At 44.8% G+C, this 13,871-nt stretch overlaps 1 protein-coding gene across 1 annotated transcript in view; it reads left to right on the top strand.

The window, feature by feature from the left end:
- The first annotated feature begins 1,357 nt into the window (after positions 1 to 1,357).
- The window catches only part of phactr1 (phosphatase and actin regulator 1), a 42,961-nt gene continuing 30,447 nt past the window's right edge, over positions 1,358 to 13,871 (top strand). The window contains exon 1 of the mRNA XM_085775094.1: positions 1,358 to 1,594. Within this exon, the coding sequence (XP_085631220.1) occupies positions 1,483 to 1,594 (112 nt within the window). The 5' untranslated portion in view covers positions 1,358 to 1,482. The remainder of the gene's footprint in view (positions 1,595 to 13,871) is intronic.

The raw sequence follows: 13,871 nt of genomic DNA, 5'->3' as shown, positions 1-13,871 counted from the left end.
ATCATGAATTATTAGAGAACTTTTGGTGATTGTTTCTGCAGCCTGAGCACAGTGCACATGAGCTACGTGTTGTCAAAACATTAGTCATCTTATTGTCTGGTGATATCAGAAAACGTATAATAAAGGGCTTCATCAGTGTTTCAGCAAGAGGAGCTAACTGCATCCACAAAGACTGGACTCATGAGAGCTGGAATATGATCTCCAACATCATGTCATTAATGTATTTTCATTATCATCTTTGTGTTTCCAAGAATATGCTCAGAGGTGGCTGACAAGCTCTCAAGGCCCAGTGATGCAATTGAGTGGTGAACCTATAAACTGTAGCAGCAGTTATTGATTATTCTCATCACTGTGGGCGGCTTTTTGCCTGATTTAAAATCAATTGGTCTCAGAAATGTTACAGTCACAAAAAGAAAGAAAAAAGAAAACAGTTTCCCAGAACTGAAGGCGACACCTGTTTCATCAGAGCAGTTTACAATCATAAACATTTCCAGTCATAAAAGACATAAATATACACCATTTACATATCTGAGAGCCTGAAGCCACTGTTTGGGTTTATGATTACCAGAATACTGTAGCCTAGCTTTGGATCAACTCTTTGCATATCGACTGTACATCATTTGAACTCTACATGTTTGTTTAAAGCAGAAGTAAGCGATCCGGTCGTTTTGGCTAACTTCCTGTCAGCAGATGGACTTAGCAGTCCCTGCCCTCGTCCCTACGTCACCACATTCACGCACATCCATTGGCTGCACACACAGAGAGGACCGCCCCTTTATGCCGTTCTCTCTCTTCATTGGATAAAGGTTGTAGGATACAAGGAAAGTTTTCTCCTAGGCTCAGAGCAGAGCAGAGTGACTGACAGACCCGTGTTTCAGACCAAATTTACTCTATGTGATTGCTGTCTATTTAAGACTTATAATAACACAACCATTCCGCTTACTTCTGCTTTAATCTTTTTAATCATACTCCAATTAATCCAATTAGACCTAAAGAAAAATAACAAATCCTATATTTCGAGAATATTTATCAGTTTTGCATTTTAATCAATCTACAGATTTATTGTTGATTAATATTTAAATATGTCATAAGCTAATAATCCATCCAGCTCTGCTGTACAGTATGTAGATGCATGTAGGCCTGTAGCTATATGACAGTGCTGTGTTGTTTCCCATTGGCTCCTGCTTCTTATCTTGGAGCTGGAACCTGAGCAGGTGGAGCTGACTTGCAGGAAAAGAAAGGATCAGTGGCTCATCAAACCTCCCCCCTCTCTCCCCCCCTCCGTCTCTCTCTCCGTCTCCCTCTCTCTCTCCTCTCCCACCCTCCTCCATCACCATCACCACCACCACTACAATAGCCCGCCCCCCTCCCACACCGTCTGCCCGGGCGGGTGCACGAGTGGCTGCTGCTGCTGCTGCTGCTGCGGCGCCGAGTCTCTCCAGTCGCGCCGGTCGCCAGTGGACGCTGCCCGGCTGGCCGAACATGGCGGCGGCCCCGGAGGAGGAGGTAGACCGCAGACCGATCCGGAGGGTCCGGTCCAAGAGCGACACGCCTTACATCAACGAGGCGAGGATCTCTCTGCACCTGGAGACAGGTAGGCTCAGTCGGCCGGCCGGTGCGACGACGCGGATGATGCTCCGTGTCTGGGTACACATTAGCAGCTCTCCACGGGGCTGGGTGGGTTGGTTGGTGGGTGGGTGGGTGGGTGAGGGGATATTGTAGTGAATCGGTTCTCGCTGAGAAAGGAGAAAATTGCTTCATCGTCCAGTGACAGTTCCCACGCAGCAGCATGACTCTGGGCTTTCATTGTGCAGGTCTGACGGAGCCCACGGTGCTCAGCTGCAGCTCGGTGGTCGCTCACAGTGACTCATGCCCGGGGAAGCGTTTCTCACACAGGCAGGCTGCCTCTTTTTTTTTTTTCTTTTTTTTAAATTCCAGCTATCCATGTGATATGCGGTGTGTGTGTGTGTGTGTGTGTGTGTGTGTGTGTGTGTGTGTGTGTGTGTGTGTGTGTGTGTGCAGCCAGGGCACGGCTAGCTAGGTATGTGGAGGGGAGGGGGACATATATAGGCTAAGACGGATTGAGTGCTATTTCTCCGACCAGACTCCGCCTTGACTGTCGGCTGCAGTGAGATGTTGGTGTGAACTTGGCCGCCTCCGGCTCGGCTCATTTAAAATGCACTTGTTATTATTGCATTGCAGACTCGGGCTGCTGAGGACTGGATGGATGCTGTGGCATGCCACATCCTCGCCAAATGTGTAAGGGAGAGGTGGGGTGTGTGTGTGTGTGTGTGTGTGTGGGGGGGGGTGGGGTTGGGGGTCATAAAGCCTGGTTTGTCTGCAGGGAGATAAGTTATTGTTTCCTTTGTTGCCATGGCCACGATGGATGTAGCCTATACGGCTGTCAACAAGCCTGGATCATGAGCATCTTGATTTGAGGAGGGGAGGGGAAGGGAGGGGGGGTTGGTGGTGGTTACAGACAGATCTGTGCTCATTTATTTTTCAATGCATCTTTTAGACCTGAGAAGAAGAGCCACTTTCTCCTCACCCCCCCTCCCCACTCCCCCACTCGAAGGAGGAGGAGGAAGATGCTTTAATATCACATCAGAGCTGCGGAGCTGTCCACTGCCCCTCGGTGCTGAAAATGCCACCACCGAGCAGAGAGCAGGCGAAATCACAGCCTCCCCTCGGGGGGGTGGGCTGTCTGACACGGGAATCGTGAGAAAGGGGGGATGAGGGGGGAGGGGGGCGGCTCTGGTTGTTGTGTTTTTATAAAAAATGAGCTGCTGCATCCGAAGAGCTCGTGCTGTGTCGACCCTCCTCACACAACAGCACTGAGGTGACAAAATCCCACAGTCACGTGCGTGTGTGTGTGCATGTGTGTGTGTGTGTGCAGGCTACAGCCCCGGCTACACACTCCACTCCACTCCAGCCTATATTTTTCCATTTCGGACAGATGCCAACTCTAGAAAATTCCCCTGCCTGCCTATTGTTCTGCTTTGTCTTAATTTTCCACCACCATCACCGCCGCTGCTGCTGCTCTGCTCTGCTCTGACATGCAGCCTGTGATGAGTAATCATGTTGTTGCACAGACACTGTCAACCCAAAAAAACAAACCACCCTGGATATAAAAGCTATAGCCATAGATCTATTACAATCTGTTTTACTGTGCAGCTATCCTCTTTATTTGCCTCGAGCTAAATTGACAAATGTATGTGACAAACCGGCCTTACATAAATCTTAATGAGATCAGGAATTACTCACATGCTCGCTTTGTAATACCCCCCCTCCTCTCCTCCTTTTTAGCCTGCTTAGACCTTTATGACTCATGGTGTTCAGACCCACCTACTCATAATTTCTCTCAGCTGCCCTCTCCCTGGCCCTCAACAATCTTCCTCTCCATTTTGTTTCCTATTAAAAGCGCAGCGCCTCCTCCTCCTCCTCCTCCTCTCAGACAGATTAGCCGAGCCTCCTCACTCAGCGTGAGCAGCACTCCTCTTTCTTTCTTTCTTTCTTTCTTCCTTTCTTGGAGCTTTGTGACAGGCTCTCCATCAGACATGGCTTGAATCTGAAGGAGGCTGTTGAAGGAAGGCTGCTGTGTCTTGCTAACTGTGCTGCTGCTGCTGCTGCTGCTGCTGCTGGCTATTAGCTGAAAACAGAGCGGGCATGCTGCAGCTGCATGAGGCTGGCGTGGCATCATACACAATCCAGCGGGCACTGCCAGCTCTATCGGGAGGAAGATGTTTTATTTTTTTATTTTCCATCACACTCCCCCCCTCCCCTCTCTTCAAACCATGAAGCATTCCTGTTTCCCCTCCTTCCTTTTTCTCCTTCACCTTAAATTTGTTTTGGTATAATCTCATTTTTCCTGTCACCACTGAAGCCACCCACTCCCCAAATTCCCTTTTACATTTCATGTTTGTGTGTTTATCCGCTGCTGTTTTGCATAAATCCAGCCCACTCTTGTCTTTAATGTGTGTCACCATTCACATGTGACAAATATCCATGCCTTTCTCAGTGTGCATCTGTGTATGTTTGCATATATGTGTGTGTTTGCATGTGCATGTCTGCCCAGTACATATGTGTGTGAGAGGCCGCCGGGTCCACATGAGTTTTGGAGTTTAGTAAACAAGAGTTTATCACGGAGGCTTTTGCCAGACGTCTGGCTGTGGCCTCCTCCAGCCACGTTCACCGCTGAACTACACTCACATTATCACACTGTAGAGCTGCATGCTGCTCTGCTGTCTGCTAACGCTATCAAGATAAAACCACCTCTTTATCATTATTGGATGTCTTTGTCCTGGGTAAACTGCTAATAGCTGCATTTATTTACTTCTGGAATCCAGATTTGGACTTTAGATTTCCTCATAAGTAGCTTTATTGTTAGAAACTAACACTTTCCCCTTCACTGGAGATATAAAGGAGCTTCTCAAGATTTGTTGTTTTACAGTTGTGTTAGCATCACTAGCTGTTTACTCACTCGTCTAGAAGAGGCGATGCAAGTTGAGCTCATCACTTTCCAATAGCCTTGAAACTGCCCTGAAGACGCAGCACCGCTCAGGGGACGTATTATAACCTTGAAAGACAACAACGGCCACAAGACGTCACGTTCTGCTGCGGAGAAACTTATAAATAGCCGCTTTTAAAATTACAGCAATAACTAGAATATTTGCTATCACTGTAGCACCACAACATATGGCAGCAGCAGATTCAGGTGTGTAGTTGGGTCGACACTGTCCTGTCTGATAGTTTTCTGATTCAGAGATCTGAGCAAACAAATCCCTCCACACATCAGATGTAGTAGCCTATGAACATTAAAGGAGAATCCGGTCATTTTCTAAGTAACGCTCTACAGCTCTGGGTCCCTGAGTGCGACCATAGGAAAAAATCTGAGAAAAATATGTGCAGCCAGGACCTAGATCTCTTCCTGCTAGCTGCGCTACACTGCAGTTAAACAGCAAGGGAATGGGGGCAGTTCTTCTAACCACGACTTTGGCCTCTATATAATGCTCAGAAATATCACTCCAAATGCTTTGCAACATCCACCAGTTCCTTACCACACAACACTGAGTGTGTATAACCCCGTTAAAATGAGAGAGCAGTGTTAACGTGTGTTTTTATCACATACCTCTGTTTATTCTAGCTTCCTGGGTAGACCTTACTAGTCGACTGTCGAGCTCGGGGCTGTTTCCATCAACAAAGACAAAAACGCGAGGAAAACATGGCGAAAAAAAAATATTTTGGATGAGAAAAAAGCATCAATATGAATATAACAGCTTTTTTTCCCATCCAAAATCATTTTTTTCCTCCTATATCCATGTTTTCCTCACGTTTTTGTCTTTGTTGATAAAGAAACAGTCCCGAGCTTGACAGTCGACTAGTAAGATCTACCCTGGAAGCTATAGAGTAAACAGAGGTAGGCCTATGTGATAAAATACCAAGATACAACATAAGGAAGAGCCTGTAAGCAAAGTAGAGTATAAGTTTAGTACACCTATATGGATATGAGTTCGCAGGTCAACAAAGAGTTTGATTAAGTCGTGGCAGACAGAGCTTCATTTCCTGTTTCCTCCCCACGTTCAGTGTTTTCAGTTTAATCTGGATGTTTCTGTGCTTTAAATTGAACCTTCCTGAACTTTAACATCATCGTTGTTGTCGTGCCGGAGCCATTACCGAACTGAGCCAGTCACATCACATCTCAGTGTCTGAAACAGTGAACAGTAAACGGCTTTGGGAGACGGCAGATCAGTCAGATCAGAAAACACTGTTTGTTGTTGTTGTTGGAGGAGGCGACGACAAATCACACGCTCAGTCATCATTCAGTCTGGAGGAGAATTAAAAAGCTGCTTGTTTACACTGGGAGGCAGATGAACTCCAGAACAATTCAACAAACACACAGAGCTCTGATGCATCGCGGCCTTTGGGTGCTGCAGTGGATAAACATTTGCCCTACGCTTCCAGCAGAAACTCAGCAACACGAGTATCGATCCTCAGTCGTCTCTACGTGTCCACCGGACGACTTTAAAATCAAAGAAAGGCTTTACTTTTGACTCAAGCTTTTCTCCTGAAGAAATATGTAACGCCTCCTGTTAGCTAACATGGTCTGTCCTGTGTTTAGTGGCAGCCTGGTAGTGGACAGTGGTCTTATCAGAGCTTGTTTGTGAAGACAAGTTGTTAGAAACGTTGTTGATGGGACTGTACCAAACCGTGTCTGTGCTGTAAAAACCAAAACAATGAGCTACAAGGGTCTGAAAAGCTCTTTATAACTGCAGCGTCTGTGTTAGTGGGCTCATCAGTGCAGGGCGTTATATAATCAGTCAAAACACTTTCTGCCATTAACCTGACTAAATGTATGTGTTTATTTATTTAATAAGGTTTAATAATCAGGGACAATGCACATTAATAAAACATTTTAACTAAGTAAACATGCCAGAATTAGCCAAAAGGCTATTTTCCATCTGCCGTCCCTGGACTGATGTTAAGTAGTCACCCCCTAAAAGGGAATAAAATGATTTAGTTATAGACATACAAATAATACATTAAAGGATTAGAAGGCTAAATCTAAATAAAGATTAAAAGGCAGAAAACTATGCAAAAGTGCATACATAAACACATAAGCTAACATAAACTCAGCTCAAACAACAGCCGATTGCTACAGACAGAACAGAAGCAACGTTATGCAGCAACACAAAAATTAATTACACAAGACACAATAACAAACTAGCAACTAAAATCCATGCACAACAACAGTAATACTAGACAATTAATGTAACTGCTGATTAATGTTGCTTTAAAGTACATTTCTGTGGACTTGAGCAATAATAGATTTGTATTGATGGTCGCACCGCAGTACCAGTGGGTCTGGCTCGTTTAGGGAAGTCGACAAGAATAACCCAACAAACTGCAGAGCATACGTGGTTTATTTATATTCCCATTTATTAGACTGGATTGGTTTCAAAGCCTGTATTTTGGCATCTCTTGTTGCGCTCGATCGTCTCGAGCCAGTCCAGATCCCAGGCAGCGCAAGCTCTGCTCCAGAAATGTAAATCCAGGTCAGCTTGGTTAGAGCTTAGCCCCCTCGCACAAAGACCAATACGCAGGCATTACCACGCTCTCATTCAAAGAGCGAGAGCACTAATACGGACCTGAATGAAAGACAGAGACAGAGAAGGCTTAAATGAGAGGAGGTGTAGGAGCAGGAAGAGTCCAAGGAGGAGGAGGAGGAGGAGGAGGAGGACAAGGACAGGATGGAGGCTTTTTAAATTGTAGCACCGTGAAGACTGGCACAGTGAAAAAGAAACAGTGCTGGCCGCCGTCCACAGAATATGGTGGGAAACGGTTGCACACACACATACTAGAAACTACCTCCCACTATCTGAGTAAGACTCTTTTTAGTCTCTCTCTGGTTTGCACAGACGTCAGCAGCGCCGCCATCTGTATACATAAGCCAGGCCTCGAAAACAGCAGAGTGACACTATCACCTGGGCAGAATACAAAAAGCACAGGGGAGGAAGGGTGAAGGCTTTATGATGCAAAAGAAGTATACTTCCACCGAACACACAAAAAGCCCCTCACTTCTTCACCCGCTATGGCACGTGGGATCCGTTCCTTTCAGCCCCGGACAAGCTCGCCATTGTGCAGGGAAGGAGAGAGAAGAGCTGAGGCGAGGAGGAAGGCCCATGACTCAGACTGAAGATGACAATCAAGACAGTGGGAAGGTCCCTCCTCAGCTGCTGGGATGACCTCACCCAGGGAAGTTTGTACACTGTCATGGGAGTGTTGTGTTTTTTTTTTAATCTGGACCACCAGCTGTTACAGTATCATTAGATAAAGAGCTGAAATCGGACTGGATGATAAATTGATTAGTTCAGTTGACTGAAAGATAATTGCAAACCAAATTTAAATCATCGTTCAAGTCAAAATCCAACACCCCCTTGTTGCAGCTTCTCATTTATGAAGATTTGTTTCATCATCCTTCAGCTTCAGGTGAACAGGTGGACATATAATAGTGGACATTTTCAGATTTTTTTTGTCAATTTATGGAGCAATTGAAAAAAAAAGTATGCATGCAGAAATAGTCTCCAGACTGGATCTTGTTCCTATTGGTTGGTGGACAAATTCAGTTCATTTTTTATGGATTTCAAAGCTATGTGTTTACTGAAACTACAATACGAGTTAGTGAAGTGTCGGTAATTTTATGATCTTGGTTCAGTGCAGGCGTATGATTATGTTGTGAGGAAGTGTTGTCATTTATCCTTTGGTTGTATCATCAGCTCTCTGTCTTTTACATATGTCAATAGCCAAGTCAAACAACGGTCCATATACTGTATGTATATGATATGACCATTAGTTAATGGGCCTCTGAGGGAAGGGAGGGGGGCTGTGGCTTTAAACATAACTGTATGGTTTGTGCTGAGAAATAATAGGAGGAGTCATCAGTATTTAGCTGATGGATAAAAAGCCAATGGATGAATAAAGGATGTGATGACAGTGTGGAGGCCTCTATACAGACACAATGTCCTGTTTAGCAGCTGGGTCACGAGACGCCGCTGCACAGCACTGAATGGTTATGTACCGTCACTGTATTGCTACTTAACCTCTATAGAGTTAAATGTTATTGTCAAACAGTTGATGCATACTTCAGTGTATCCTGACTTTTTCCACCAAAACTACTCGCTGTATAAGTTGAGATCCTTGGCTCTAACAGTGGTTTAGGAATTCACTCATAATCTTAAAAATCACACATGAACACTGTTTATTTTACTTTTTTATTGGAACGTGTTGCATATTAAAGGGATATTTCACCCAAAATCAATAATTCACCAATTTCCTATTCACCGTCATGTCAAGGAAGCGTTTGGAGAACTTTAGGGGTCATCAAAACGCTTTAGGAGTTCCAGGGGGGGTCCGGCTGGCAACGGATTTTCATATAATGGCGGCGGATTGTGCTCACTTTTGAATCGTCCAAAACACACACTATGAAACATCCAAATACCTCCATACTGCTCGTCTGTACTGACCCAAGTGCCCTGAAGCCGCCACATGAAAAAGTTGTTGGGAAAATGTGATCTCTGTTTTTAGCCTTGTTGTAGCAGTAGCTCCCAGTGGCTCTGTTGATGTTGTTTGTGCGCATGTGCGAGATTTGCTGCGAGATGTTCGGAGGGAGAGCTGGCCAGCTCGATGGGAGGACTGGGTGGTAGACTGGTCCATGGGAAGGGAGGGGAGGCCGGTCTAGCTATGTGGTGGCTTCAGGACACTTGGGTCAGTACAGACGAGCAGTATGGAGGTATTTGGGTGTTTCATAGTGTGTGTTTTGGACGCTTCACAAGTGAGCTCTATCCACCGCCATCAAATGAAAATCTGTTGCCCCCTGGAACTCCAAAAGCGTTTTGATGACTCCTAAAGTTCTCCAAACCCTTCCTTGGCATGACGGTGAGTAGAAAATTGGTGAATTATCGATTTTGGGTGAAGTATCCCTTTAAGAACTTGCCCTGGATCAGTTTCTAAGAACAGTGTGTGGGACACAATCTCAGTGACAGCGCGTCTGAACGTGTTGATTTCAGCGCCCATATGTCAGGGAGGCAAAAGTGATACCAAGAAAGGGCAAATGTCTAGTGGAGATTAAGTAGAGAGTTACTCAAACTACAGCATGTGTGTTAGTGTGTGTATGTGTGTGTGTGGCTGCATTGCATCATGGGCTTTGGAGTTTTGCTATCACTGGAGGATTTGCGGATGCAGATGTCTCGCTCCCGGGGCGACTGTCAGAGGTCTGCATGAGGTGTTGATGGGATTGTGTGTGTGTGTTTGCTGCTGCTCTGCATTGTAACAGTGTTGTATCTGCCACTCAGAGTCTCATTAAGGTCTGTTTGGTCTGGCAGGAACCACAGCAGAGTGTTTACAGGCTGAAGCGTCACGTCCATGGAGACACTGGTTAACCCTAATGTCTCCTATAGGTTTGTTTTCCCTGAGAGACTTGGAGGAAATGTCCTGACCAGCGGATGTATGAGGTCGCAGCTGATATCACATCAGTGTATATGCTGACAGGTTACAAATGTGTCTTTGACCCTCGTATTTCTCTTCCAAACTTACTTTTGTCTCATATTTGCTGTTGTATAGTTCTGTCGTCTTCGATTGTGAAGTGCATCGAGCAGCAGTAAATCATCCTGACTCAGCAAAAAACAGAAAAACCTTCACTGGCTCCAGTTTCTCATATATAAGAGTTTCCTGCTTTTTCTCTATTTACATCACTGTCAAACTAAATGCATGGAGAGTTTTCACTTCTGTTAGGAGTAAAACTAGACACTGGAACGCACCGCCATGGGCATTTATGATTAAAAGGATAGTTCAGGGATCTTGGCAAAATGGCCTATTGCCATAATCCCTATAGTCATAGCAGTAGGTTCATTACCTTTAATTGTCAGTGCAAGGTGTTTTTAGATCGGCGGGGCAGAGACGTGAGCTGCTCAGCTAACGCAACGGAGGCAAATGGTACTTTCGCCTTTTCCTCATTAAACTCATCAAATACACAAATCAAAAAACTCCGAAACGCTCTCATGGACAAGTTGTGACCTGCACATTCACCACGCTATGAGATAATAACAGAACGTTACGAGACGGAGTTGTTTTCGAGGCAAATTCATGCAAAACCACTGATGCACATTCCCGTCGGGCAGTTTTTTGGCAAGCAGTCTCTGTATTTGCCTTGAAAACAACTCTGCCTTGTAATGTTACATTATTATTTCATAGTGTGGTGAATGTGCAGGTCTCAACTTGTCCATGAGAGCATTTTGGATTTGTTGGATTGTGATTTTTGATGAGTTTGATGAGGGAAAGGCAAAGCTGAGCAGCTCGCGTCTTAGCCCCGCCGATCTACAAACAGCTTGCACTGACAATTAAAGGTAATGAACCTAACCTACTCCTAAGACTATAGGGCATCGTTGGCAAGAGGTGAATTTGCCAAAATGTTGAACTATCCCTTTAACGGGGCCAATAAACTGTAATGAAAAGAATCATTAGTTGCAGCCGTAGAAATAGTTGTTATGTATTTATGAACAAAACAAATGCAACTGTTTGTCTTGATACCTTTTTTTTATATTACATACTTGAATATATATGAGTAGCAGCCTCACAAATGCAGTGGTGTGTTGTGTGGATCTATTTCTTGCTGTGCAGGTGTGTTAGGTGTGTTATATCACCCGTGGCTCTTACTGTTGGCTGCGTGCTGTGTCGTACTCCTCCTTGTACTTGTAGCCCGTCTCTGAGCCTCTCTTTGATATTCGTCACCCCCTGTGGTTGTTTTAAGTGTGCCCCCTGGTGGTTGAACCAGAGGGGGGGGGGGTCGGTGCTGCTCGAGTTCTCGTCCTCAGGCAAAGAAAAATTACACAACCAAGCCTCAAAATGCAGCAGACACATCATCGAGCACAAGCTGCTTCTTTAACTGGGCCTGAGTGTTTGTCTGAATATGCTGCCTGTACTGGTGAAGGCCACCTATCAAAACAGATGAGCCGCGCACAGGAGACAGAGAGAGGGAGGGGGGGGGGGGGTGACTCATATTCCTGTGATGTGAAGTCTCACATTCACACATCCACAGGGAAGTACACACACACACACACACACACACACACATATACAGACACACAAACAGCCGCACACACACACACACACACACACACACACACACACACACACACTCTCTCCCACAGACTCTGCTGTACTGTCACTTTGTATTAATTCAATGCACAGTGGATCCAGCCAGAAGTGAGGGAGGGTGGGATGGATGGAGGGAGAGAGGGAGAGAAAGATGGAGGGAGGGAGGGGGGTGTTGTTGAGGTTTTTGAACAGTGAGTGGCAGTGAGAGAGAAGGAGATAAAGAAACTGTACAAAGACGACAAAACACTGAACTTGGTTGTCGCCTCTGAACTCGTAACACTTCCTTTTGTCGCCACGACGTTGCACACGTTTGCTGCCATGTTGATGCAAAACACATTCAGACAGACAGAGAAAGAAAAAATAGAACAAACCAAAAAAAAAACAGCAGCGCGAGAAAACCTTGAATATATAGTTTTTAGTTTTATATATAGTCCAACCTTTTTTTGATTTAAATACAAATCTAAATTTTCCACATGCACTTCATATCTAACTCCAGTCATGTGACTTTGCATCAGAAATCTTTATCTATACTGTCTATATTCAGTATAAATTATCAATAAACACTTCAGATGGGGACGGAGCAGCCAAAAATATCTGGGGAACAGATTAAAGGGATATTGTAACAAAAAAAAAAGAAAAAAAAGTGTGACTAGATTAATTTAGTGTAGCTCACGCTGCGCCGCCTCCTGCTGTGTGGAGACTTTAAGAGAAGCTGGACAGACTGTTGTCGCATCTTTTGTGAGAAAACACACTGAGAAACACAAAATAAGCAGAAAGTCTCTCACTAAAAGTTATTATCTGTGTAGAAGAGGCTTGATCAGCTTTAACGTCTGAGCCCAGAGCTGCACTGCGTCCGCTATCTATGAAAAAAACACATCAGTAAGACACAGCGTTTCATTGGGCGACACGTTCCTTCATCACTACGAACACACACACACACACACACTGTAGTTTAATTTGACTCAGACACACACACACACCATCCTGCTGCCCCAAATACTCAGTAGAGCACCAAATGTAGATTACTACGCCACTTAAAATAGTCCCAGACGAATGCACAGTCTTCTCCTGTTAAAAACTAACATCCCATCATCAGTCAGACGTGAAACCTGCGACCCGTCATCGTATCTCAGTGTGACAGCTTGTTGTCGTCACCCCTCAGACTTTCAGTGTGTGTTGTGTTGTTGATGTCTCTGTGACCCGTCCCGGCGTGCAGCGGGTGTGTGTGATGATTTATCCACAGGAGGAAAAACCGACTTGTCTCTGTGTGTCCTGCAGAGCGGTGCTGGGAAGTCGAGCGGAGCCGTGAACCGGGGGAAAGTTCCCGCTGTGCAGCTAATTACCTGCAAAACACTGCATGTTTAGGAAGCTCCCCCAAATCAAAACAATTAACTTCTGTCACCCAGTCAGCGTCTTGATCGGAGCTGCTGCAGCAGCAGAGCGCTGCATGGAGACAGGGTCAGTTTTTAGACTCCAGGGCTCCACCTCACTGTCTCAGTGCCACATTAATTTTTGTGAACTAAATCTCTGTCAGGATCGCAGCTCAGTCCGGGGCCCAAATTAGCAGCAGCAGCAGCAGCAGCATCATCATCAAAGGCCGGAGGATGATTAATATTTTTCAGCCCTGACGGAGACAGAAGGCCAGATGGGAAGAGAAGGTGATGTGTGGTGGTAATGGATCGTCATCAGAAATAGACAAGAGGTCAGTGGAGAGAGGAGGAGGAGGAGGAGGAGGAGGAAGAGGAGGAGGAGGAGGGTGTTTGCTTCTCCAGACAGAGATAAATCATGACGAGACAGTATAATGAGCTCAGTTAAAGAGTCCGTTCACCCGCATGATACCGAAACATGTTTTATCACTTGTCATGAGTTTGTTTTACAATCTGCAGCTTTTTGTTTTTGACCTTTTGGCCTGGATGAGCAAAAAAACGGAGAAACAAGAACTCATAAAACACAAAAAGAATCAATTTTAGATATATTTAGACCAATGTTTTCAATATTTTAACTTTGAAAATAGTTTTTTTTAGACTTTTTTCATCTCAATTGAACTCAAACTTTATACAGCACTTAAAAGTCAGTAAAAACATACCATCATTAAAATACAATAAAATGCATAAGTAAAGTGCAATAAAATACAAATGTACAATATAAACCGATAAAACACAAAGCCAAATTAGCAAAAAAAAAGGAAAAACAAGAACTCGTAAAAAAACAAGACCAATGTT

This window comes from Trachurus japonicus, chromosome 4 (assembly GCF_045865225.1).
Source record: "Trachurus japonicus isolate A0001 chromosome 4, Traja_1.0".
Lineage (NCBI taxonomy): Eukaryota > Metazoa > Chordata > Actinopteri > Carangiformes > Carangidae > Trachurus > Trachurus japonicus.
Note: the sequence above shows the minus strand (reverse complement) of the source record. Positions and strands in the feature narration are given on the sequence as shown.